The 24055-nt window shown below is 42.6% G+C and overlaps 1 protein-coding gene across 1 annotated transcript in view; it reads right to left on the bottom strand.

Annotated features, from left to right (window-relative positions):
* Positions 1-1648: 1648 nt before the first annotated feature.
* The window catches only part of LOC120943453 (cytochrome P450 2K1-like), a 44247-nt gene continuing 21840 nt past the window's right edge, over positions 1649-24055 (bottom strand). The window contains exons 5-9 of the mRNA XM_040356759.1: positions 22629-22796; positions 13281-13422; positions 10389-10576; positions 7152-7293; positions 1649-1963 (exon numbers count right to left, since the gene is read on the bottom strand). Of these exons, the coding sequence (XP_040212693.1) occupies positions 1773-1963; positions 7152-7293; positions 10389-10576; positions 13281-13422; positions 22629-22796 (831 nt within the window). The 3' untranslated portion in view covers positions 1649-1772. The remainder of the gene's footprint in view (positions 1964-7151; positions 7294-10388; positions 10577-13280; positions 13423-22628; positions 22797-24055) is intronic.

Genomic DNA, 24055 nt, shown 5'->3' with positions numbered 1-24055 from the left:
CATAGTGTATATTTCACACAGACTAAGGCTCGGTTCACACTCTTGCGACTTAGGATCCGACTTGTGAAACCCAAAGTCGCAGGACATGTGAAATGCCATGTATCTCTATGAGAGCCATTGCAATTGTTGATGTACTATAGGAAATAGCTCAGGGCTGAAGGTAAATATTGCAGCAAAACCTTTTTTTTTAACTGTACAGTATGTTCTAATCGGCTATTAATTTGTTTTGCCAGCTAGATTTCTTTAAGATGCCAAGTTAAGCAAAAATAATTGCAGATTTTTTCTCTCCACTGGTGAGTGACAGGCCAGCAAGAAAGCAGGACTTTGGAGACTTTTGAATAGTGGTTGCCACAACAAAGTGCTGGACCCGCAGCAATGGGGCAAGGAGCAGAGAGACAGACTGCAATTGACTGCAGCTGCAGCCTTGGATTGTTAGTTGCTGCTACCACCATTAGGGGACTCTTCAACACATAACAATGAACAATGGGGAAGACAGACCCTGATTCCACTGGGCCAGAAGAATCTTCGTGTGGCCAGCAGTCAGCAGGAAAGACAGATCTTCAGGGACTTGGATGGAGATGCAGGCTGCTTGGGGAAGTGTTTCTAGAGCCCTGGGGAGGACCTTTTTGAAGATCAGGAGTGGCCAGCTAGTGCAGTGAGCCTGGGGGAAAGTGCCGGAAGTGGGCATATGAGTTTTACTGCAGCCTCGGAGTTTGTGTGTACATGGGCCCAGGGTTGCTGCCACAACTGCTGCCTTTGTGTTTGCCATGTTCAGAGTCAAAAGCCCAGGACCACAAGCTGCCTAACTATGGTGAGTGTGCTTAAAGAACCCCAAGGCCACATGTTCCAGTGTGTCCCATTGTTCCAGTCTTCCTGCTGTTCCAGTACCCTACTGGACCATGTTCTACTGGAGACTGGGTTGCTGAACCCAGAGAGAGGATCACCATCCAATGCAAGCTCGACAGGTAGGCTTAAGGTCCAATGGGTTACCATGTTTAATATCACAACCACCCTGAGTCTAAAAGTGAATCCAAGACCAGACAGTGACCAAGAGGACTTCACAATAATGGCAGTTTGGTCAAAAACCTGTTGACCAGCATAGATTTTAATTGTGCTTATATAATTGTTTCCTATGGTTGTAAAGAGTTCTAGCACAATAGGATAGTGTTAATTATTTGTGGTGTGAGTTAAAAAAAAATCCAGAACAGGATGGTAGTTCTCCACCGAAAGCTAAAACCCCAATGCCAACAAGGCTAAGCTTATATTTTTCTGGTGAGGGATTAAGACAGGGCCTATTGGTCATAGATAGATCCTGTGCCTGATTTAAAATTGTGATATTCTTGCATTGATGTCTTTCTATTTTTTACTACCCAATCAACCTTTTCCTTTTTAGGGATTTTACCTTTAGTACAACTCAATGAAATGTTTCTAGCTGTGTCAGTGGTCACTCAGATCCAGGTACAGGACAGGTGATTACAATTCAGTGTCTCCTCTAGATAACCTGTACACATTTTTATCCTGACATTTTTACCCGGAGTTCTGCTTCAAGTTCTTTAGTCTGAAGGTGTTGGGTAACTTCTGCAGGCAAATACATCATATTTACTACTAGGAGACACAGTAATCTTATGTATTAAAGGTTAGCCCAATACTGATTCTTAACAGTTTTACTATTGCATCTTTAAAAGTACAAAAGTTATATTCAAAGTGTATATCAAAGCATAACAGTTAAAATGCATAGTTTACAAAACAAAAGTGCTGCCTTTAGCTGTCCTTCATTCATAATTCAGCTTTGCACATACTAGGTGTGGCATAGGGACTAAAGTGAAACCAATCCCTGGCTTCAGATTGATATCTTCTCTGGAGACTCCAGGAGGTGGGTAGAATGTGAAGGTTTGCAGAAGGCCAGTAAAAAACAAGAAAAGTTCCATTCTGGCTAAACCTTCTCCAACACAAGCTCTTCTTCCTACAAAAAATACAGGAGAAAGAAAGTCAACTGAGGAGTGCATTATAAAAGCTGTGCTCTGCTGGAAGTACTGTAAAAAAAGGAAAGATGGCATAGAGTGGAGAAAGTGAGCCCGCTTTAACAATAAACATACTTAAACAACCAAACGGTGACGTGGTCTCCTTATAATAATAATAATGTTTACACTTATATAGCGCCAATTACAGCGTTCCCGCAGTGTCTAAGCGCTGATAATGGTTGTCATTATTACCCAACTCAATGGTACTCATTTTACCGACCTCGGAAGGATGAAAGACGAGTGGACCCTGCCGGGATCGAACCTGCAACCCTTGGGACACACGCAATCACAGACTGCTGCAAAGGAGCATTAGCCCCCTGCACTATCTTACCAGCCTACTAGGTACCTATCAAGTATTCAAAAAAACAAAATTATTTTCAGTATTATTGGAGAAAAGTATTAAAGCCAAGGATAGTCTGGTTCCTGTCCTTGAGAATGTGCTGTGATTTACTGTCATTGCATGCAGCTAAGGAGAATCTACCCATAGGCCTCGTACACACGGGCAAGAATCTCGTAAGGAAAAAAATTTATTTTCTTGGCAAAAAAACTCTTGCCGCCCGAGTGTACACACAGACCTTTCAAAAGAATCGCAGTTCTCTTGAAAGGCAAGAACGCGGTGACTTTATCGCGTACGACGGGCATGCGCTCTTCATATTCGATGCCGTCGCCGCCATCTTGCTTCACCCTACCTATGCCGTGGAAGCTACCGCGCATGAGTCAAAGTCATTTCGAGCATGTGCGGGTTTCCAGGGTGACAGGTAAGTATACACACTATCGGGTTTCCCGTTGGGAAACAGGCCGACAAGAATCTCGATGAGAAAATATAGAGCAGGATCTCTACTTTTCTCGTCGAGATTCCGGCCAGATTTCCAGACAAGAAACCTGAAAGCCTCGTACACACGCTTGGTTTACTCGGTAAGAAAGCTCTTCCAGCAGTTTTCTTGCTGTTTCTTGTCGAGAAAACCAAGCGTGTGTACGAGGCTTAATTCAAAGGTATAACATGCAATGTCTCCCAATTTCCATAGAAGATCTAGTCATTTTAATGCTACCCAATGATGGTGGTTGGATGCAGCTACAGTCTGACTGCTGATAGATTTATCTTACAAAAGATTTTTCCATAAACATTCTGTCATTGTTGATTGCTTTCAGAACTAATCTGTGCCACTGTTTGCTATTGTCCGTCCTGCAGATGAGGCCTTGCAGGATCAGTCAGCTGTTTTGTACCTAGGTCCCATACACGAGTCATGTTAATCTGTGTAAACACTTTCTAAATTTTGGAAAACTACCGTAGGTCTTTTCGAGTCAGTGTGTTTTGATGTTCTCACACACCCTCGCAGTGGTGGCTGGTGTTTCTTGGCTTCGACCTGTTGTCCTCTCCTGGAGACTTTGCCTGGCAGTGCTCTTCAACTATCCTCTCTTGCTCCCATGCCACCTGTCCAGGACACCTCTGCGTTTCGTGAGAAGGGTCCTGTCCACACCTGAACCCCAGGCTGAAGGTCACGCCCCCAGACTGGGAAGCTCCCTCAAAGGCCCCGACAGCACAACACTCCATCTCCAGCTTCCACCCGAACAACTCCTCCCAAACTGCGCTGACCCTGGGTGTTTAAGGTGGCCTCCCCCCTGCCAATCCAGGTTGGGGATTGGTCAGGGCTCCCTAGAACACCACAGACAGCTCCACCTCCCCTCTCCTCCTTCCCTTCCAGAAAAAAAACACAAGTGGGAGGTCTTGATGATGCTGCCTGTGAGTCACCCAGCTCTGCTCTGAGTCACTCCCAATCCAGAACAAAACACACCCAGACTTGGCTTCCAGCCAAGCCTGAAAATTTACCTACTCTCACAAAAACATGCACTATTCTTCTAGCACACTAGCGGGTGCTACACAAGTGGCCAAAAAATGCAGTTATGCCCCAGGAATGGCTCCCAAAGGATCCGATCCACCAGCTAATAAACTCTGCTTACAGCCCCTGGGATAGCAAACTGGGATAGTCAGATGGTATGAAGCAGTGAATCCCCAATGGATATATCTTCAAGGAAGATATAGAGCTCTCATAGTGTAGTAAGTTTGTAATCTTTTATTTTTAGAAGATTAAAGTAACACTCACATCAATCCAGATTAAAACAATGTGATTTCTAAATTACAAAAGTTTCCAACCAAGAAAATGGCCGCACTTTGCTTAGTTTCGGTAGGTGATGATGTCACAAGACAAAGCTCCACCCTACGGATTTTGTCGTCATTAGGGGCATGGCTAACTGATGGAAAACATGCTTTGTGTACCCTGGACTGTGAAAATTCCCTTGCATTCCAGGTCCCAGTTCCAGAAACCGGAAGCTGGGAAGACAAAATTGCCAGATGACTTAGCAGCCATACTAGCAGCAACGATGATATTATATTCAGTTTATATTATGCCTCAATATTATGAATTTATAATATGAAAGACACTAAAATAAAAACCTACTTAAAACACACAATATAAAAAAAAATATATATATATACAGTATACACACACACACACATTTATTTAATAAATCCAATCATCATGTCTCAGGGAAAAAAGAGGGAATGTGCGCCATCTTGTGGTACAAAAGCATAATTACAACACAATTCATATTTTGAAAAACAAAATCCACCTCTTTTCAGTCTAGATGTACCTCCAGATCCTTTGATATTAAAGCCGAGGTCCACCCACTGCTGAAAATATTTAAGCCAGCAGCTGCACATACTGTAGCTGCTGACTTTTTTAATAATCTGACACTTACCTGTTCTGGAGTCCAGTGATGTCAGCACAGCAGCTGATCTTTCCATCAGCTGTCGGTGCATTCCGCCTCCATTGCGAGAAAGGGAACCCAGCAGTGAAGCGGCTTCACTCCGGGAACCACATGCACAAGGCTCCTCTCTCCTACTGGCACAGCGGCCGGAGAAGGAGGAAGGAGGAGGAGGGAGCGCGGGCGGTGACGGTTGAGGCTCCCGGAAGTGGGAACAGGATTTCTGTGAAAGACAGGTATCCTGTCCCCCTCCCCCTGAAAGGTGCCAGATGTGGCATCAGGGTGGGGGAGGAGTACAACGAGCGGAAGTTCCACTTTTGGGTGGAACTCCTGCTTTAAGTAATTTCTAATATGTATTACTAAGAATCTAAGAATGTAGTATATTTGATCAAATATCTGTGTGGCCTTCAATATGTGGGCCGCACAGTGCTTACCTTCCAAACTAGGGTCAACGAACACGTTGCCAACATTAAAAGGGTGCTCCCCAAGCATAGTGTGTCAAAACGCTATGCTATGTCACAATAGAAATCCAGAAGTAACCTTTTTTATGGCTATAGATGGTTTTGTTTCTAGTTGGAGGGTAGTCACACCAGGAAGGAGATCTCCAGGCTTGAGATCTGTTGGATCTATATATTAAAAACCTATGTCCCTTATGGGCTCAACATAGAATGGAACGTGAATGATTTTAATGAAATTAATGGCCGAATAAATTCTTTAGTATTTGGTTTTATATGTCTTAGTTCCTAGCTTGTGTCCCGTAATGTTTTCTTATTTAAAGTTTATTCTTGAGTGGACATAACTGGTTTGTGGCTATATCCTGTATGTATATATATATTATACCAATTTTTTTGTATGAATTTTGTGTATATGTATTAATTGTGTTGTAATTATGCTTTTGTACAAAAAGATGGCGCTCATTCCCTCTCTGTTCCTTGAGAGGTGATGGTTGGATTTATTGAATTAAATTATCCATAGAAATACTTACCTTCCCGACTTCCGGTTTCTAGCACTGGGACCTAGAAAGCAAGGGGATTTCTGCCATCTGGGTACATAAAGTGTTTTTGCCATTACTTAGCCACACCCCTGATGATGTCTTGTGATGCCAAAACGCGTAGGGTGGAAAACTTTGGTGTGTGACGTCATCATGTACCAGTAGGGGTTGAAGTGCACCCATTTTCTTGATTTGAAACTTTTGTAATTCAGACATCACACTGTTTTTACATGGATCCATGTGAGTATTATTTTAATCTTCAATAAATACAAAGATGAGATGAGATGGTTCTATTTCTTCCTTGAGGTTATATCCGTTGGGGATTCATTGCTTCATACCATCTGGCCATCCCAGTTTGGAGGGGCTCTAAGCCGAGTTTGGGAGCCATGCCTGCATTTTTTGACCGCTTTTGCTTCTGTAGGAGATGTTGGATCTCTCTCTGGGTCACATCTTTATTCACCCTATTAATTATCACATGTCGACAAAAAAAGGACTTTATATTCACCTCGTTTTTAGTCCTGGTAATCTGCCTGCCCTGACCTTTTACCTGTGTGACCAAAACCTTGGCTGATGATTTTGTACCACACTTCATTTTTGCATGCTGTCAGATGTTTCCATTCTGTAACTGAGGTCTGTAACCTGGTAACAGTCCATAGCAAAGCCCATCATCCCCTGCAGTGTGCTTTGGTGAATACTAGGCGGTTCCTCAAAACTTGCACCCCAGCCTTTTTTAGGGCTAACATTTTTCTGGTGACACATAGGGTCCCCTACCTCTGTAAAACATTAATGCTTGGATCATCCAAGAGTGCATGTTTATGCCTATCAAGGAGGGAGGGTGCAAAATAAAAGAAGCATGCTGGTATTGGCTTCCTTAAGAATAAAAAGATGCTAATCCAGGAAAATTTAGCACAACTGATTATGCGTAAAAAATAGTTTTCTGATTTGTTGATAACTGTTGGGATAGACCTGCATGTAGGGATCTTAACGTTGTTATATCCTTACAGTATCAAGGCTTTTAATAACATTGATATGCTCCTGTCAGAATAGCTTCAAAAGATAATTGTCATTTAAAAACCATTTACAGTCCAGTAGTAGGCTGATTATGTGCTGCCAGAATAAATGTGCAGTAGGTGCTTTTTACCCATAACGTATGCTTTGCACAGCCTGTACTCGAACTGTTAACGTTCTCTGAATGCTGTATGCAGCCAACAAGAGTAGCCATAGACACAAGGGCAGGGGGCTGTCTCAGTTTGGCTTGTAGTAAAATACGTTTTACCCCAACCTCCATTTGGAGTTTCCAGCTCCCAAAATCAGCTATTACTGTCTGCAGAGAGGGCCTGAAGGAGGCGAAATATCATGTAACAGTAGTGACCTACCTGCAGAGAAGGGCATAAATGCATCTCGTTTTACAAACTTCCCATTAGCATCCAAAAAGTGATTTGGGTTAAATTCATAAGGAGTCTTCCATTGTGTCTTGTCATACAAAACAGATGTAAGGAAAGGAATGACCTCTGTACCCTACAAGGAAAGGTACATTGTATAATGCTTGATAATAAAACACAGTTAAAGAAGCTAATTTAATTTTTAGTTACATAAGTGCCAAAAAAGCAAATAAGCTCAATTATTGTTTGGACTGGAGGACAGAGCACTTTTATAATAGTAGTTCATTGGATGGTGATAAAAGTGTGTAGAGTCTGTATATAATGGCAGCCTTGTTCACATGTTCACAAGGCACATCAATCCTGATTTAAAGGAATCCTACATTATAAAATATAGGTAGGCTACAATTGCTGACCCCTCACTTTGAAAAAGCTAGTTGTATAGCTGACATGCAGATAAGACAAAAATATCACAATTTGATAGACATCATATGTCATATGGATTTTATGTAGGGCTTTTTAGAAAGGGTCATTTATCCCATCATCTTTCTGTACCTCATAATATAGGTTTCATTGGTCTATATGTATTTTCTTACACATTTTGATAGACTCTTAGTATGAACATAGCACTGTCATAACTAACAGGATTTCTAAATTATGTGTAGGTTTTGGTTCTGGTTCTGTATATTCCTTTAAGGAGTTTGCTATGGCATAGAAATGTTATCTTGGCTCTTCACAGTCTTGCCTTAAACAATATACTGCTAATAGGTTTAATCACACATGCCCGTGTTTGACAATGGTGCTGCGGCTGGAATGAGGTATCACATGATTTATGAAGGCCTTCTTTGTGTCTGTACTTGACTAATCAATGCAAGGATTTATTTCTGACTTGAATATTAAAAAAAAATAAAGTTTCAGCACAATTTTTTATCTTTTTATTGAGTTTTATTCCATTTGAGGTTCATCGGATCTTATTATTGTCACACTAGATATTTATAAAGCATGATTTGGATCCCCAAATCAATTGGAGCCCTTAAAGGGGTTGTAAAGGAAAACTATTGTTTCCCTAAATAGCTTCCTTTACCTTAGTGCAGTCCTCCTTCACTTACCTCATCCTTCCATTTTGCTTTTAAATGTCCTTATTTCTTCTGAGAAATCCTCACTTCCTGTTCTGTCTGTAACTCACCACCATAATGCAAGGCTTTCTTCCTGGTGTGGAGAAAGCCTCTTGAGGGGGGAGGGGGCGAGCAGGAGTGTCAGGACACCCACTAACACACAGCTCCTTTCTCTATCTGCAAAGTAGAGAGTGTCCTGACTTGCCTGCTTACCCCCTCCCCCCCTCAAATGGCTTTCTCAACACCAGGGAGAAAGCCTTGCATTAAGGTGGTGAGTTACAGAAAGAAGAACAGGAAGTGAGGATTTCTCAGAAGAAATAAGGACATTTAAATGCAAAATTGAAGGATGAGGTAAGTGAAGGAGGACTGCACTAAGGTAAAGGAAGCTATTTAGGGGAAAAAAACATTTCCTTTACAACCCCTTTAAGGTGGAACTATAATCACCTCCACTCCAGAGCTGCAGTGTCCTAGAGCTCCCTCACCAGCTGCTGACATCTTTGACCAGTCTTCTTCAGGGTACCAAATTTTGAACTTTTTTATTGGCAGGGCCAAGATGTCATTACTCTTGTGCATGTGCAAAAGTTTATTAATTTCAGTTGATGCCTAAATTGTACACTGAGCTGTGTTTGAGCAGCTCAATATACAGCGCAGAAAGGCATGTAAAAAAATGTAATGCAGGGGAGTAATAGTATGTCTCTTCTACATTAATATAACCCATCTGTTTAATTTTTACTTACAGTGCTGCTTTAAAGTTAACCTTTTGTAAAATGTTCATAAATGTTATTGTCATACCTGCAGTCCATTTCCTGGGACCCTTGCCCGAAAAAACTCCCAATTAGAAATCCTTAAGTCCTGGCTTGTTGCTAAGATAAAAAGAAATGTTGGTTTTCTCACTCATACTTCAGGGAGTAAGTACCCGATAGCTTTCATGTTCTAGCAATATAGCAGGCTGTAAGGATCGCTAACTAAAAGCTATCACCCAGGCTTCAAGATGGGACCAAATGCCCTACAGGTATGACAATAAGGTAATGAACATTTTTCAAAGCTGCACAGTTTATTTAATATGTACTGGGGCCCCTTGGATGCATACGCTATTTTCTGGAAAAGGAAAACTTAGGCCCAGATTCTGAAAGGGCTTACGACGGCGCAACCCCATTTGCGCCGTCGTAAGTCCTAATCTGGGCCGTCGTATCTATGCGACTGATTCTTAGAATCAGTTACGCATAGATAACCATTAGATCTGACAGGCGTAAGGCTCTTACGCTGTCGGATCTTAAATGCAATTTTTTTTTCGCCGCTAGGTGTCGCCTCCGTCGTTTTCCCGACCGAGTATGCAAATTAGCAAAATACGCAAATTCCCAAACGTACACGCGGTCAACGCAGTGAAGATACGATGTTTACGTTAGATTTGCGACGCGTAAAGTTGCCCCTGCTATATGAGGGGCAACCAATGTAAAGTATGGCCGTCGTTCCCGCGTCAAAATTTTAAAATTTACGTCGTTTGCGTAAGTCGTCCGTGAATGGCGCTGGACGCCATTTACGTTCACGTCGAAACCAATGACGTCCTTGCGACGTCATTTCGCGCAATGCACGTCGGGAAATTTTAGGGACGGCGCATGCGCAGTACGATCGGCGTGAGAACGCGCCTAATTTAAATGATCCACGCCCCCTACCCGGATCATTTGAATTAGGTGGGCTTGCTCTGGAGGATTTACGCTATGCCGCAGCAACTTTACAGGCAAGTGCTTTGTGAATAAAGCACTTGCCTGTAAAACTTGCGGCGGCGTAACGTAAACGAGATACGTTACGCCCGCGGAGATTTACGCCGAGATACAAGAATCTGGGCCTTAGTCTTTAATAAATGTAAAAACCAAAGTGAGCCCATTCAAATTATCTTTTAAAATCATGGGACTGGCTTCTCCTCCAAACACAAAGTTCTCTGCAGCATTAACCAAAGTACCCATACCAAGGCTTGCAATTTCTTTTGAATGGAATGTAAAATGTAGGCAGTTTAAATAATATTTTTCAAGAGAGAGCAAATGGCTTTTTCTGTCCACTGTAAATAGGTCCTTTAGGACAGGACTCTAATGATAAATGGTAAGGAATTTCTGGAACTCACCTTTGGAATGCAGTATCCCCGAAAATACACATCACTTGGAGTTGTGTGTGACAAATTCAGAGGCACAACATTAGCAAACCTCTGAATTTCATGTATTACTGCTTCAGTATAAGGCATATTCCTCCGATCATCCACTGTAGGCAAATGACCTTGTTTAATATGTGTCCGTATTTCCTCTTGTACCTTTTCTATAAAACAAGAGTAAGTACATTACTTAAGGATCTCCACAATATGTGAACACAATCATAACCAGATCTAGTCTGATAATCCTAGTGTGAAGAGGGGAGCTGGACTATTCATATCATGCAATTTATTTGAATACAGACATAAAGTTATAACAAGAGAAGAGAGGAAAGAACAAGAGGAGCCAAGCAGGTGTGATATACTGTAACATAGTTTATTTTAAAAATATGAATGTATAAACAATTGAACTCACAGAGTGGTAGGGGTCACAGACAAAGGCCAGTGGTGGATGTATTCTGGGACAGTCCAATAAGGCTGATGAAGGAGGCCTGGCTTGCCTCCAAAACGTGTCCCTATTGGCTACCACGATTGTCTGGCTGACAGCTCATTCACACCGGCTGGAGTAACTTTCTCTGGGCGTCATCCCAACTTTGGAGATATCACACCCCAGCATTGGCTCTCCCTAGATGGATCCCTCACTCTGTAGGCTCTCCCAGGATTGCCGGTACATCTCCCCCAGCTTCCATTGGACTGTCCCAGAATACATCCACCACTGGCCGCTGTCTGTCACCGCTCGCCACTCTGTCATCCCCACTGCTCTTCTCTTGCAGCTTTTGGATTCCCAGTCCATAGGGAAGGCAACCTCACACACACTGTTTGTGTCAACCAGTAAACATATACACAGTTCCTTTAAGCGCTACAAACTATCAGCCGTATACATAGGCATATAGAACCTGGAGAAAATAAAATAAGCTATTACCCTGTGCCTCCACTGTGGGGATGCTCATTGTTTAGTGTTAGGACCACAGATTACAGGGTGCCTTGGCGTGGCTCTGTGGCTCACGCATGCGTTTTCAAATGCGTGCGGACAAAACCCATAATTTTAACGCATTTTGTTGTTATCTGCTTTAGCCTTCCAATGCTACTTACTGCGATTGCCAGCTATAGATGGGGGCGGTGGACACGTTTATGTTTCACCTGTGGTGCTTATATTGGTCCAGCAGTGCACCAACACTTTTGCAGCCATTGTGCTACATGCTGGGTGTTTGGTGTGCTCCTGTACCTTTAAGGAGGGGTGGCTCCCCTTCAGTCCACCTGCCCCTATCTATCCATTAAAATTCATGTGCCTCCACTGTGGGGACGCTCATTGTTTAGTGTTAGGACCACAGATTACAGGGTGCCTTGGCGCGGCTCTGTGGCTCATGCATGCATTTGCAAATGCGTGCGGACAAAACCCCTGTTTTTAACGCATACTGTTAGACAGGTTAATTGGCTGTTCTGCGAGCTGGTCGGTAAGTAGGCTTGGTTTTTCCCTGGGCATTCCCCAGGTTTTGTTGTTCAGCTACATTAAGATTACAAGAGCTCCGTTTGAGTTTGGCTTTCTATATTCCTTTCCAACCAGAGATCTTCCAAAACCTGCAGAATATCATCTTGGGTTTGAGAAATTACCTCATCATTATAGGTGGCCCCTGGTGTCAGATTTTTATTGGAATTCTTTGTGACTTGGCATTTAGCACAATGTCGTTTCAAAGTTAGAAAACGGACAAACTTATTTAGGTCTTTGAAGAGACCAGACTGGGGTTTCAAGATGTGTTGTTCAAGAGTGTTTGGAGAAGCACAAAAAATGGGCTACACTGAGGACCGTAGATTTAGTGGTCAACCAAGAAAACGTATTGAAGCAGATGAAAAACACATTATGCTTTCTTTCTTTTGACATCAGAAGCAGTGCCATCAGGACACAGAACTGGCAGGAACCAGTGGGGCCGGGTACACCTATCTACTCTCCAGAGAAGACTGGCCAGAAGTAGTTTTAGTAGGCTAGGCGACACAACGATCCATGGAAACGTAGGTAAAGCACCTAATTATATTTTACAAAGATTAGGATCTACTATCTCATCTGAATGTCTTGTTTGGAGACTCCCTAACCTGATTTAACATTGTGTTAACCTTTTAGTGCTGGCCTCACGTAAATATGCAGCCACTCGTCACCAGGTGCTTGGCGCTGAGGTTCAGCATATTTGTGTGAAATACTGCCCAAACAGTTGTGCCAAGAGCATGCCTAACTGAAAGATCCTGCTCGCTGCTTGCAAGTGGGAGTTTTCGGGTCACATGACAACCAATCACGGCAGTCACATGCTCTTAACCCCCCCCCCCCGTCTCCCAGCATCATAAACCTCTTAAAGGGCCGGGAGGCGCCAGGATGAAAGGGTTAAGGTTTACATGTGTCTGTAAGACCTCATTTCTAAGCTTGTGGAACAGTAATTAAAGCATATTGTTTGATACAAGGAGTGTGGTATATGCATTAGTAAGTAGGTCCCTGTTTTATTTAATCATACCCTTCAATCCCTTTCAATGCACAATTACACCTCACGTATGCATACTGCATCATTGCTCTCCCTGCTGTGCCCAAGGGTACCCCAGGTTTAGCACAAGGGGTGCAATGCCCCTTCAAAACAATGAAATCCTGACATAGGTTCTACCCCTTACCTACTCTATCTTAATCAGAATTTTTGTCTGGAGTTCCAGTTTGGTGAGACTTGCCAATCTAAAGAGCCATGTTCTTTTCTACATGAATTTATTGTCTGGACGTTGACATAAACACTAAACCATGATTTTGAATTTTGGCATGTCTCCCAGTAACTGGAGGTGGAAAATGGTCAAGCAGACATTTCCTATAAATGGCATCACTTTGTAAACCCACAAAATTACTTTGTATTTCTGGATACTTCATCATCAATAAAATGCTCCAGCGTAGTGTTGTAGATGTTGTCTCTGTCCCTGCTGCAAAGAGATCCAGAACTGAGTGGAGCAGATTTTCATCATCAAAGTACTTTTCAGCTTTGGCTGACTCCTAAAAACAAAACCGAAAATTAAATGTAAGTTACTCTTTACTTTGTCATTATCATCTCAGTTTAAACCAAAGGAAAAATGTTGTAGTTTTAGAAATACATTTCATAAAATGTAAATAAACTTATGCACTTGTTGACTTGCATTTCTTTTTAGGTGAATAGAATCTGGGCATTAAAATAAGTGAGAATCTGGCCTAATGGCCCGTACACTTGATCCAAAATTGTATGAAAGATTGTCCATTTTTTTGGTTGCTATTCTCATATTGAAAATAAACAGTGATGTAATGTGTTGTAGTGTATTTGTACTGTATTTTCAAATGAAAAACTGTACTGAATAAATGAAAATCGTCCGATCTGGTATCGTACGAGTACATTTTTTGTGCTTGTCTGATGGGATAATATCGGATGAACTGTTTTTGGCTCTCGAAAGCTGTGTACTAATGATGAGATTATCGTACGATCGATTCGAAAGCGGTATTTTTCATACAAATTTTGGATCGTGTGTACGGGCCTTAAATCTTGTGTGAGTTAAAATTTACAGATTAGAAATTAAAAGGATTTTCCTAGCTTAAACGCCTGCAGTCAAATTTTCGTTTTTTGGTGTGTCAATAATTGTAATATTTGTTTAGCGATGAACTTCAGGCATATACATCGATGAAATTGGAGTTTATAGTTCAGTCCATCTAATCCTGAGATTTACACAGCTCTGTTACACAACACAGCTCTGTCTGGCAATTTAGGATACCTCATTTTTTTTCTGCAGTTATTTAACATTTACAAGTGGAGAGAAAGCAGGAAGCACCAGACTGAGTTCATCTCTCTTTGCCACTCCCCTCTCTCCTCCTATCAGCATTCCCCTTTTTAGCACATGAGCACTGCAGCACAACAGATTTGCTGAGTTAGCACATGAGCCCTGCAGCACAACAGATTTGCTCCTTGTGTTGCTTCTCCATCCCTAATACACACAACCGTTTTTAATGGTCTAGAAAAAACAAAGTTATTGTTAAGCCGGCCTTGCCTACACACGATCGTGAAAAAAAAATCTCTAGCAAAGGGCGGTGATGTACAACACGTACGGCGGCACTATAAAGGGGATGTTCCATTTGGATGGCACCACCCTTGGGGCTGCTTTTGCTGATTTCCTGTTAGTAAAAGTTTGGTGAGAGACGATTCACGCTTTTCAGTCTGTTACAGCGTGATGAATGTGCTATATCCATTACGAATGCTAGTTTTACCAGAACGAGCGCTCCCGTCTCATAACTATTTTCTGAGCATGTGCGTTATTTTCACGTCGTTAAAGTCCACACACGACCATTTTTTACGACGTTAAAAACGACAACGTTAAAAACTTAGAGCATGTTCTAAATTTTTAATGCCCATTTTTAACGTTGCAGAAAATGCTCTGGAGCCCACACACGATCATTTTAAATTACATTAAAAAAAATCATTTTTTACATCGTGAAACATCGTGTGTACACGGCATTAGTCTGAGGACTGATGTACAGGAACTGAAAGAGGCTGATACAAAGTAAAACTCGGATGCTTCAGATACACTGCTTGCATTAAAAAAAACTCTGTAATGACTGCGTAGAGTTCAACTTTGTCAATTTCATCCGCATCTATTGCCAACCAAATTTTTTATCTAACAAAAAAGTGTGCCTATTTATTTAAAGTAGAAATGCAAAAAAAGAAAAAGAATATGTAAAAAAGGGGAGATTGCAGGTTCTTATGAGGGAGACCGAGGTACTCATCAATAAGGAAGATCACATGTGCTCATTTGTATACTTGCCAGATTTCGGAGTAGGAGAGAGGTGAAGAAAAATAGACTGACTTGTTAGAGACAGTCTGCTGTGTGTTTAAGAGAGACTGTCATGTAAAAGAGAGAGAGAGATTGCTATGTGAACAATTCCCATGTGTAAGTGTTCTTTGTAAACGACTGTGCTCTTAGAGAGAGACTGCCCTTTAAGGCGGTATTCTTTTTTTCAATTTTGTTTGAGTAATTTACACATGATTTTGTGTGTCGGAAAGGGCCAGCCCATTTAGGTGAATGTGCTGCTATATGCCCGTTTGTCATCCGAAAAGAAGCTCCTGCTCCTTTTTGGGTGACAAGCTTCATACAATTTTTAAAGGCGAGGTTTGCAGCAATATTGTTGCACGACACTTGCGGCAGAATCACATTACATTTGGGGTGCCTTTAAGGTACAATGGCCCCCAAACGCATGTTGAGCGTTCTGCAGTGATCGTCATGCGATATGGAATCATGGGCAGAATTGTGTCGATTCTGCCCAAAATTCCAAATCAGGAACTGTGAACGGAACCTAAAAAAGAGACACTGCACTGGTAAAGAGAGAGACCATAATATTGACGGCTCTGTTAGACAAAGAATATCATGTTAAACTCTTTAAGAAATAGATAGTACTGTTGTAGCGAAAGTAACCCTGTTAAAAATTGACAGACCTTTTAAAGTAAGAATGCACTGTCAGGAATAGGCTACCATGTAAGAGACTTCCTATTAGGGAGTGTAAAAGCAGGGTGTAGAAAACATTTGGAATGGTCCAAGTGACCTCCCATGGATTACCAGTCAGTTCTCAAAGTACGAAGCAACACCCAAATAAAACAAAGTAGTTCAGTTTTTATAGCTTAAACAAATAACACATAAAGGGGCAGATCCACAAAAGAATTACGCCGGCGTATCTATTGATACGCCGCATAATTTTAAAGTTCCCGCGTCGTATCTTTGTTTTGTATCTACAAAACAAGATTCAACGGCATCTGGGATCGATCCGACAGGCGTACGTCTTAGTACGCCGTCGGATCTAAGGTGCATTTTTTCCACCGGCCACTAGGTGCCGTTTCCGTCGAATTCCGCGTTGAGTATGCAAATTAGCTAGTTACAGCGATCCACGAACGTACGTCTGGCCGGCGCATTTTTTTACATCGTTTGCGTTCGGCTTTTTCCGGCGTATAGTTACCCCTGCTATTATGAGGCGTACTCAATGTTAAGTATGGCCGTCGTTCCCGCGTCGCATTTTGAATTTTTTACGTCGTTTGCGTAAGTCGTTCGCGAATAGGGATTTGCGTAGAATGACGTCACCGTCGGAAGCATTGGCTTGTTCCGGTTTAATTTCAAGCATGCGCACTGGGATAACCCCACGGACAGCTCATGCGCCGTTCAAAAAAATGTTTACGTCGGGTCACGACGTATTTACATAAAACACGTCCCCATCACAGCCCTTACGCCGCCAAAGATACATTACGCCGCCGTAACTTACGGCGTGAATTCTTTGAGGATTCGAAAAAAAAAATAAGTTACGGCGGCGTAGTGTATCTTAGATACGCTACGCCTGGCGAAGAGAAGCGCCGATCTACGTGGATCTGCTCCAAAAAGTGTAACACACAATATCCAAATAATAAATCCTCTCTGTAATTAACACAAATGAAGAGTAAAAATATCACCTAAAATCAGGCAATAACTGAACATTCAATATTATAATTGGTAATTGTGACGGGAGTCACTTTTGGCAGGGGGCTGGTGGAACCCATAATCCCTTGGAGAAGTTGGGAAACCTTTGCTTCAGCTCCCCATGCACCTCCTTTGTCTAAGTATCACTGTGTCTATTAGGGGCACAGGGTGACTAAGAAAATAATGGACATTAAAGCGGAGTTCCACCCAAAAGTGGAACTTCCACTCATCTTATTCCTTCCCCCCTCCGATGCCACAATTGGCACCTTTCAGGGGGGAAGGGGTACAGGATACCTGTCTTTGACAGCTATCCTTTCCCACCTCTGGGAGTCTGGGCCGCGGAGCCGTGACATCACCGCGGGGCTCCCTCCTCCTCCCCCGGGTGCCGGGCCAATAGGAGAGAGGAGAGGGGCCTTGCGCATGCGCAGTAGGGTTCCCGACATGAAGCCAAAAGGCTACACTACCGGTTTCCAGACCCGCAATGGCAGCAGCAGAATCCGACAGCTGATGGAAACATAAGCTGCGTGTGCCGACATCGCTGGACTCCAGGACAGATAAGTGTCCTATTATTAAAAGCCAGCAGCTGCAGTATGTGTAGCTGCTGGATTTTATTTTATTTATTAATTTGTCGGAACACCGCTTTAAGAATGTGACACCCCCGCCCATTCTGGGCCAAAGCATCACCCCTAGCTCCAAAGTCAAAAGTCTCGGGGTCATCTTCGACACCTTCATGACAATGGACGCACAAATAGGGTCAGTAGTCAGCGGAGCGCACCATCTGTTGCGCCTACTACGCAGACTTATTCCATTTATCCCCAAAGAAGACATAGCAGTCGTGGTGGGAACAATTGTGAATTCCAGACTGGACTATGCTAACGCCCTGTACCTCGGACTCCCAAAGTACCAAATCTCCCGTCTGCAAGTCGTTCAGAATACGGCCGCCAGACTGGTGACTGGGAAAAAAAAATGGGAATCAATCTCACCTTCGTTGAGAACCCTTCACTGGCTGCCAGTAAAAGACAGAATTGCATTTAAAGCACTCTGTCTGACACATAAGTGCATCCATGGGAAGGCTCCGCAATATCTTTGCGACAAGATAGAACCTCACAATTCGAATCGCGTTCTGCGATCCACCGACCAAAATCTGGTCAGGGTACCAAAAACCAAATACAAGTCCAAAGGAGAAAGAAGGTTTGCTTTTCAGGGTCCTAGACTATGGAACGCTTTACCAACCAGCATTCGGTTGGAGGAAAACCACCTGACTTTCAGAAGACGGATCAAAACTCTGCTCTTTTGATGTCATGAGACATGAACAACTAGCGCCCAGAAGCGATTCAGTTCGCATGCGCCGCGCTTTATACGTTTTTCATTTATTCATTCATTCATTACTTAAAATGGAACAGTAATATTTAGCCACAATATCTCCCAGGAAATATACAAAGACTAATTCTGGTTTGTTTGATTCTGAACTATACATGTCAATTGAAAGAGCTGATCACCGTGGCCTCTGGAGCCGGACAGTCTGCTACTGGGGACTGATATCTGAGGATCCAGACTTTAGGAAGTGGTACTGACAGTAGCACTCAAGCGTGGTGTGACGGGGGGGTTCTGTGACAGTGATAATACAAACAGATAAATACTGCATATCAATGTGCAAAATCTTGAATTAAATATGGACAAAGTATTTTCAATGGTGAAAAAAAAATGTTCATAAAGTGTAAAAATGTAGACAAGGTTAACCGACGATCTCCACCACCAAATGCCAACACTTAGCATACACCTTTTACCAGATAGCGTGGACCACACATATGCGGTGGCTGCTCAACAGTAGCTCCAAATAGATCAAGGATAAAGAAAATAAACAAGCATAGTGAAGCCCGCAAGTATAGGCTTAGAGTGTGATGTCATCAGTGTAGCGCTACCCCCGGAGGAGCTGCTGATTAGATTTGGGATAGGCGTATTTAAGTTACCTCTTTACTGTGTCTAGGGGTGATGGTGGTGTTTAGAGCAATAATAGAATGTCCAGGACCGTTAGTTGACGTTTTCAATGCTTTATTCTCTGGTCAAACACGACCAACATACAAACTTGAGGTGGACAGTATAGGTTGGTGAAGGAAGAGCAACTTCACAGAATCAGGCTATGGATAGTAAAGGCAATCCTGCCCTCTGTAATTGTATTAGTCTACGTCGCCACTCCAGCCGGAGTGGGTAAAGTGCCCCTGGACAGACCTCTCTCACAGGCCTGGTAGCCAGAGCGCCACTTAAAGCTTCTGGGAGGAACAAGTCTCTGCCACCGACTTGGCTCTAATTAAATTGAGATGTTAGATGAGGCCTTTGCCACAGGCCTAGTGCTGAAATTGTGAACGATAGAGCAAATCCTCCCAGTATGTCCTTTTTGGGGTTACCGACTGACAGTCAAAATGTACCCTGTCACTGTACGGTCACCCAGATCCCCGATGGTTCGTTTAAGCCCTGTTGGATCACCTGCCTCCGGGTTCTCCTCAGACCGATCCCCCACCGAACAGCACCCAGCTTGGGATCTTCTCAATAGAAGTGGGGACCCAGTAAGTCACTGGGGCCCCTTTGTAGCATCGGTTGCTCCGGGCTATGAGAGCCCAGAGTCAGGAACTCTGCATAGCATGCGACCCCGGCCTGGTAGGCCATAGTGGTGGGGCCCGTGATGTGCGCACACCCTAAAGGTGGGTGCCGCACCTGGAACCAGGAACCCGCGAAGAACCCCAAACAACGGCCTCCGCCACAGAAATACCCCTCCCCAGCATGCCCCACGAGGGAAAAACTCCTCCAATTGGCTAGCTGGGAAGAAGCAGCTCCGCCTGGACCCCTCTGGTGCCACCTCCCGCCCAGAGATGAGACTGCATCTCTGGGTCACAGACTGACCCACAGGACAATCCAGATTTGGCGACAGACAAATTTGACAAATCAAAGAATTAGAGCAACATAACTCTCTCATTCCCCCACTAAATTTAAACAGCACCTGTACAAAAGTACACAGACGCTACATCAGTATGGGCCAGTATGGGCCAATCTCAAACAAATCCCAAATTTGAGCAACTGTTGAGCAGCCACCACATATCACAGATGCCGGGTTAACACAGGCTTTCATGACCATTATAATGTGTGGTCCACGCTATCTGGTAAGAGGCGTATGCTAAGTGTTGGTGTTTGATGTTGGAGTTCGTTGGTTAACTTTATCTAAATTTTTGCACCTTATGGACATTTTTTGTTCACCATTAGAGTTGAACAGACACCTGGATGTTCGGGTTCGAGGGGTTCGGCCGAACGTCGGAAAAAAGTCTGGGTTCAGGACCCGAACTTGACCCCGAACCCCATTGAAGTCAATGGGGACCCGGACTTTTGACTACTAAAATGTCTCTAAAAAACTAATGGAAAGGGCTAGAGGGCTGCAAATGGCAGCAACATGTCGGTAAGAGCATGGCAAGTACTCTGCAAATAAATGTGGATCGGAAAATAACTTAAAATAACATAATATAATAAAATAAAATAAAAATAATCTTGACCTAGGAGGACGAGGTCCATATGGAGTAGGAGGTTGAGGGTTAGGGGGTTAGGGTTAGGGTTGGGGTTAGGGTTAGGGTTGGCTAGAGGGCTGCAAATGGCAGCAAAATGTCGGGAAGAGCATGGCAATATAATTCTCTCCCTATAATGCCGCGTACAGACGGTCGTTTTATGCGATGTTAAAAAACTACGTTTTTAAAAACGTCAATTTAATTGACCGTGTGTGGGAGAAAACGTCGTTTTATGTCTTCTGAAAAACGTCGTTTTTTACTTCACAGAAATTGACCGTGTGTAGCAAAAAACGACATTTCAAACGACGTTTTTACACCCGCGCATGCCCAGAAGCTAGTTATGAAGCGAGCTTCAATGGAAAAACGTGGTGAACGTAACTTCGCTTTGCTAGAGCATTGTGAAAAAACGATGGTGTGTAGGCAACATCGTTTTTGAAAATTGAAGTTTCAAAAACGTCGTTTTTTACTTCACAGAAAACGTCGTTTTTTTACATCGCATAAAACGACCGTCTGTACGCGGCATAAGAACAAGCAGGAACCTTGCCCTAAACTATCTAATGCAGAGTATCTCACAGAAAGAAATGCAGTGCTGCTGCAAAATGCAGAGTATCTCACAGGAACAGATGCAGTGCAGCTGCAATTTGATTTGTGAATCAGGACTGACTCCTATATAATTCTCTCCCTATAAGAACAAGCAGGAACCTTGCCCTAAACTATCTAATGCAGAGTATCTCACAGAAAGAAATGCAGTGCTGCTGCAATTTAATTTGTGAACCAGGACTGACTCCTATATAATTCTCTCCCTATAAGAACAAGCAGGAACCTTGCCCTAGACTATCTAATGCAGAGTATCTCACAGAAAGAAATGCAGTGCTGGTGCAACATGCAGAGTATCTCACAGGAACAGATGCAGTGCAGCTGCAATTTGATTTGTGAACCAGGACTGACTCCTATATAATTCTCTCCCTATAAGAACAAGCAGGAACCTTGGCCTAAACTATCTAATGCAGAGTATCTCACAGAAAGAAATGCAGTGCTGCTGCAATTTAATTTGTGAACCAGGACTGACTCCTATATAATTCTCTCCCTATAAGAACAAGCAGGAACCTTGCCTTAAACTATCTAATGCAGAGTATCTCACAGAAAGAAATGCAGTGCTGCTGCAATATGCAGAGTATCTCACAGGAACAGATGCAGTGCAGCTGCAATTTGATTTGTGAACCAGGACTGACTCATATATAATTCTCTCCCTATAAGAACAAGCAGGAACCTTGCCCTAAACTATCTAATGTAGAGTATCTCACAGAAATAAATGCAGTGCTGCTGCAATATGCAGAGCATCTCACAGGAACAGATGCAGTGCAGCTGCAATATGATTTGTGAACCAGGACTGACTCCTATATAATTCTCTCCCTATAAGAACAAGCAGGAACCTTGCCCTAAACTATCTAATGCAGAGTATCTCACAGAAAGAAACAGTGCTGGTGTAGATTTCTGAAGCAGGATAGTCCTATCTAAATCTCTCCCTCAGATCAGCAGCAGCCTTTCCCTACCCTAGCTAAAGCAGTGACAAGCTGTGCTATGTACCTCTAGCTTATATAGAGGCTGGGTGACATGCTGGGTCACATGCTGCACTGGCCAATCACAGCCATGCCAATAGTAGGCATGGCTGTGATGGCTTCTAGGTAAAACAAGTAAAACAAATGGTGATTGGCTGCCCTGCAGCGCACCATTACGTTGCCGAACACTGGACCCAAACCCGAACTTTCAGCAAAATGTCCGGGTTCGGGTCCGGGTACAAAAAAAAACAAAGTCCGTACCGAACCCGAACTTTACAGTTCGGGTTTTCTCAACCCTATTCACCATTAAATGTACTTTAGAACTTTGCCTATATTTAATTAAAGATGTTGCACATTGATATATTTATTTGATTGTATTATCACCAATAATGATATTGAATGTTCAGTTATTGCATGATTTTTGCACCTTCATTTGTGTTAATTACACAGAGGATTTATTATGTCGATATTATTTGTTACACTTTGTATATTTGGATTTTTATCGCTGCTTCTTATTTGATTCTTATTGTTTACAGCTGGTATCATAGTTGTTAGAGTGGCTGCTTCTCTTTACTATTACCTAGCACAGATTTTCTTTTGATTTTTAAATAACACATATAAATGGTGAAAGTACTCACCTGCTTCATAAGGTATGCATCAAGATATCCAGAGATAGCATTTGTATCAAACTCCTTTTTATGATATTTAATGCGTTTTGAAATAAACTCACAAACATCCTTTGTGTTTTGCTCGACTTTATTATGCATGCCAAGAAAAGCCGATATGCGAGGAAAGTAGTTATATATCTGGGGAAGCAAATCAGCAATACTTAGAACATCTGTGCTCACTTGCGTTTTGTTCACACTTATGTCAAAGCACATCAAACCTACCTCTATGTTCTAATTGGAGAGTATATACAATTGTGCTCATACGTTTACATACCCTGGCAGAATTTATGATTTTTTGGCCATTTTTCAGAGAATATGAATAACACAAAAAAAAAATTTCACTCATGGTTAGTGTTTGGCTGAAGCCATTTATTATCAATCAACTGTGTTTACTCCTTTTAAATCATGATGGCAACTGAAACTACCCAAACTACCCTAATCAAAAGTTTACATACCCCAGTTCTCAATATCATGTATCAGTTCTTTAACATCAATGACAGCTTGAAGTCTTTTGTAGTATTTGTGGATGAGGCTCTTTATCTTCTCAGATGGTAAAGCTGCCCATTCCTCTTGGCAAAAAGTCTCCAGTTTCTTTAAATTCTTGGGCTGTCTTGCATGAAATGCACGTTTGAGATCTCCCCAGAGTGGCTCAATGATATTGAGGTCAGGAGACTGAGATGGCCACTTCAGAACCTTCACTTTATTCTGCTGTAGCCAATGACAGGTCGATGTTGGAATGTGCAAGTAGGTCCCATGCGCAGCTTCTTGGCTGATGAATGCAAATGTTCCTCCAGTATTTTTTTATAACATTCTGCATTCATCTTGCCAACAATTCTGACCAGATTTCATGTGCCTTTGTAGCTCACACATCCCTAAAACATCAGCGATCCACTTCCATACGTTTTCATCATAGGCCTTGTCAACTCTCCAAATGTAGCATTTATGGTTGTGGCCAAAAAGCAAAATTTTAGTCTCATCACTCCAAATGACTTTGTGCCAGAAGGTTTGTTTCTGTGCTGTTTGGCGTATTGTTAGCGGGATACTTTGTGGCATTTGCGTAGTAATGGCTTTTTTTTGGCGACTCGACCATGCAGCCCATCTTTCTTCAAGTGCCTCCTTATTGTTCATCTTGAAACAGCCACACCACATGTTTTCAGAGTCCTGTATTGCACCTTAAGTTCTTTGTGGGTTTTTTCCCGAACAATATTCCTGGCAGTTGTGGCTGAAATTTTAGTTGGTCTACCTGCCTGTGGTTTGGTTTCAATAGAACCCCTAATTTCCCCCTTCTTGATTAGAGTTTGAACACTGCTGATTTGCATCCTCAATTCCTTGGATATCTTTAGATACCTCTTTCCTGTTTTATATAGTTCAACTACTTGCTTTCCCCATGACTCAGA

This window comes from Rana temporaria, chromosome 6 (assembly GCF_905171775.1).
Source record: "Rana temporaria chromosome 6, aRanTem1.1, whole genome shotgun sequence".
Taxonomy (NCBI): domain Eukaryota; kingdom Metazoa; phylum Chordata; class Amphibia; order Anura; family Ranidae; genus Rana; species Rana temporaria.
Note: the sequence above shows the minus strand (reverse complement) of the source record. Positions and strands in the feature narration are given on the sequence as shown.